General features: G+C 31.7%; 1 protein-coding gene across 1 annotated transcript; it reads left to right on the forward strand.

Annotated features, from left to right (window-relative positions):
* Positions 1-375: 375 nt before the first annotated feature.
* On the forward strand, positions 376-2074 carry LOC136795200 (large ribosomal subunit protein eL15-like; the record flags this gene model as incomplete). The annotated part of the gene is given in 2 exon segments (XM_067045001.1): positions 376-486; positions 1824-2074. Coding segments are annotated over 2 exon segments (306 nt in total), but the record flags the coding sequence as incomplete, so codon positions are not given.
* Positions 2075-2418: the final 344 nt, after the last annotated feature.

Raw genomic sequence — 2418 nt, forward strand, 5'->3', positions numbered from 1 at the left:
AAGGATAAAAAACTGAAGATCAAGTGATATATTAAATAGGTTTAGGTGATAGGTTTGTTGATTTAAAATACTTGTACTTACTGTTGCTTAAATTTTGTTTGCTTTAAAGTAAGTGTTATTAAAATATACAATTTTGCCATGAAACCTAATGTAGAAATATCATTAGAGTGATACCAATGAGAAGTTTCTCTATGTGCCTATATCACAACATTATGATCTTACATCAAATTTAATAGATGTATTTTTATGTAAATACAGTTTTAAATGTCAAACTAATAAAAAAAATTAATTGGTTTAGCAAATAACTAAAAATTCTGTTCATTTAATTTCGTGTATTCTATATATAAGTTATTAAGTAATTTTTCTCTATTGCAGGAAAAAGTTGGTAGGAAATGCAGCGGACTTAGGGTATTGAACTCCTACTGGGTAGCGCAGGACGCCAGGTACAAGTACTACGAAGTCATCTGCGTCGACCCAGCTCACAAGGTTAGTATTGTTGGTTTAAATCATCATGTAACCAAAACTAATGTTCAGTCAATTAATTTCGATTGCTGGTGTATATTTTTCGTACTATCTATGTTAGTAAGGTATTGTAAACTTAAAATTTTTCAATATTTATTTTAGTATGGAGTCAAAGTGCTCTAGAGCCCCCTTAAGTTCAAAAAACTCATCGGTCTTCCAGTTAGTTCTTGCCATGATTATTTCTTGAAAAGGCCAAATGATCTTCCTGTTTTTTTCTCTTTATTGGGTTCTCACCTCCATTTAATACCTTTGGACCAGACATGTTTTCTCTGTACTAGCATTAGAACGGCTCTAAGAATTTTGATGAAACGTACCTCAAGTCTTCTCCATGAGCTTCTTAAACTTTTCATTTATAATATATCTGAGTTAAAGTAGGAAAAAAGAAAACTTTTGTGAATAATTCGAAATGTGTATATTTTATGATTAATTAAGTATTACACGCATTGTTGTTTTACTTTAATAATGATCATTCTGATATAAAAGTTTTTTTTTTGTATTCTATATTTGACATATAGCTTTGGGGCAGTCTAAAGAGGCACCGTAGGAAATAACCTCAGTCTATGGTACCATCTTTGAAATAGGTCCATTCCTTAAATAACGAAGATAATTGAATTATCTACGGAAAGAACAAATTTATAAATCAAATCGGTGCTGGCATAGGTACAGCATTTTGGATTTACTTGTGTTCTTAAAAGTATTTCTAAAGCATTTTTCACAGGTTCCCATGGAAACCCTCTTTGACTTTTCAAATTGTACAGTACGGGCTAAATAATGTTTGACTCATATTTCATTCTATTAATGAGGTCCTTTGTGTTATAGACAATATTATCATTGAATAATAAGCTGTACTTATTGTTTAAGTTACAGTTGAATGTATGTCTCTGGTATAAAAAAAAGTTTTTAGTAAAGTAATCACCTTGTACTATTTTATTTATTTATAAAATGCGGGTTGGTCCACTGTTCGGCAGGTAGGGGGTATCCCTCTAGTAATGAATTAAAAAAGAATTATTTTATATTTTTTAAAAAAAATTGAAACATACTACTTTATTTTAAAGATAATAAAATCTTATATGGTAAACGAAAAAAAAAAAAAAAAATCTATCCAATAGTAGCTACTAAGATTCAGAAAATAAGTTTTGTATTACATTATTACGTTTTTAAAAATTAAATAAATAAATAATACCAAAATTAGTCACCATAACATAATTGGCTGTATTTCACCCTAGCTTCCTGTTATCAGCTAACTCAATTAGGTAAATATAAATTATTTACGTTCGTTAACTTATATATGTTGTTTATAGGCTATAAGAAGAGATGCTAAAGCTAACTGGATATGCGACCCAGTGCACAAGCACCGTGAGATGCGTGGTAAGACAAGCGCTGCCAGAAAATCACGAGGTCTGGGCAAGGGGCACAGATATTCACAGACAAAGGGAGGTTCCAGGAAGGCCGCCTGGGTGAGAAGGAACACCCTGCAGCTGCGCAGGAAGCGATAATCTTGATCACCCTTTTATACTTAATGAATTATTATATTACCTTTTAAAGTATGTTATTTCTGTATCTTTTCATTTATTACCCTTCTCCTTATATTATTCATCAATCGAGTTAATTTTTCCCTGTCATAATTGGTATGAAGCAAAGGTTCTCAAAGGATAGAAGTCTTCTACGTACCACAAAGCTGGAAATTCAATCACACTTTAACCCCCCCCCCCCCCACTTTTGACTTAGAGCAAAGAAGTCGTTACCTTTGAAACTGAGGTAGCTTGAATAGCGTATTTTAGTCAATTTTAATCTGCATTTGCCTGTTGAAACCTTTCGGCGGACACACAATCTTCAAAAAAGATGACTAATAAAAAAATAGTTATATTAATAAATCATGTGTTGCTGAACACTCCT

The sequence above is a fragment of the Halyomorpha halys genome, unplaced genomic scaffold (assembly GCF_000696795.3).
Source record: "Halyomorpha halys isolate HHAL.00 unplaced genomic scaffold, Hhal_1.1 Scaffold1904.1, whole genome shotgun sequence".
Classification (NCBI taxonomy): Eukaryota; Metazoa; Arthropoda; class Insecta; order Hemiptera; family Pentatomidae; genus Halyomorpha; species Halyomorpha halys.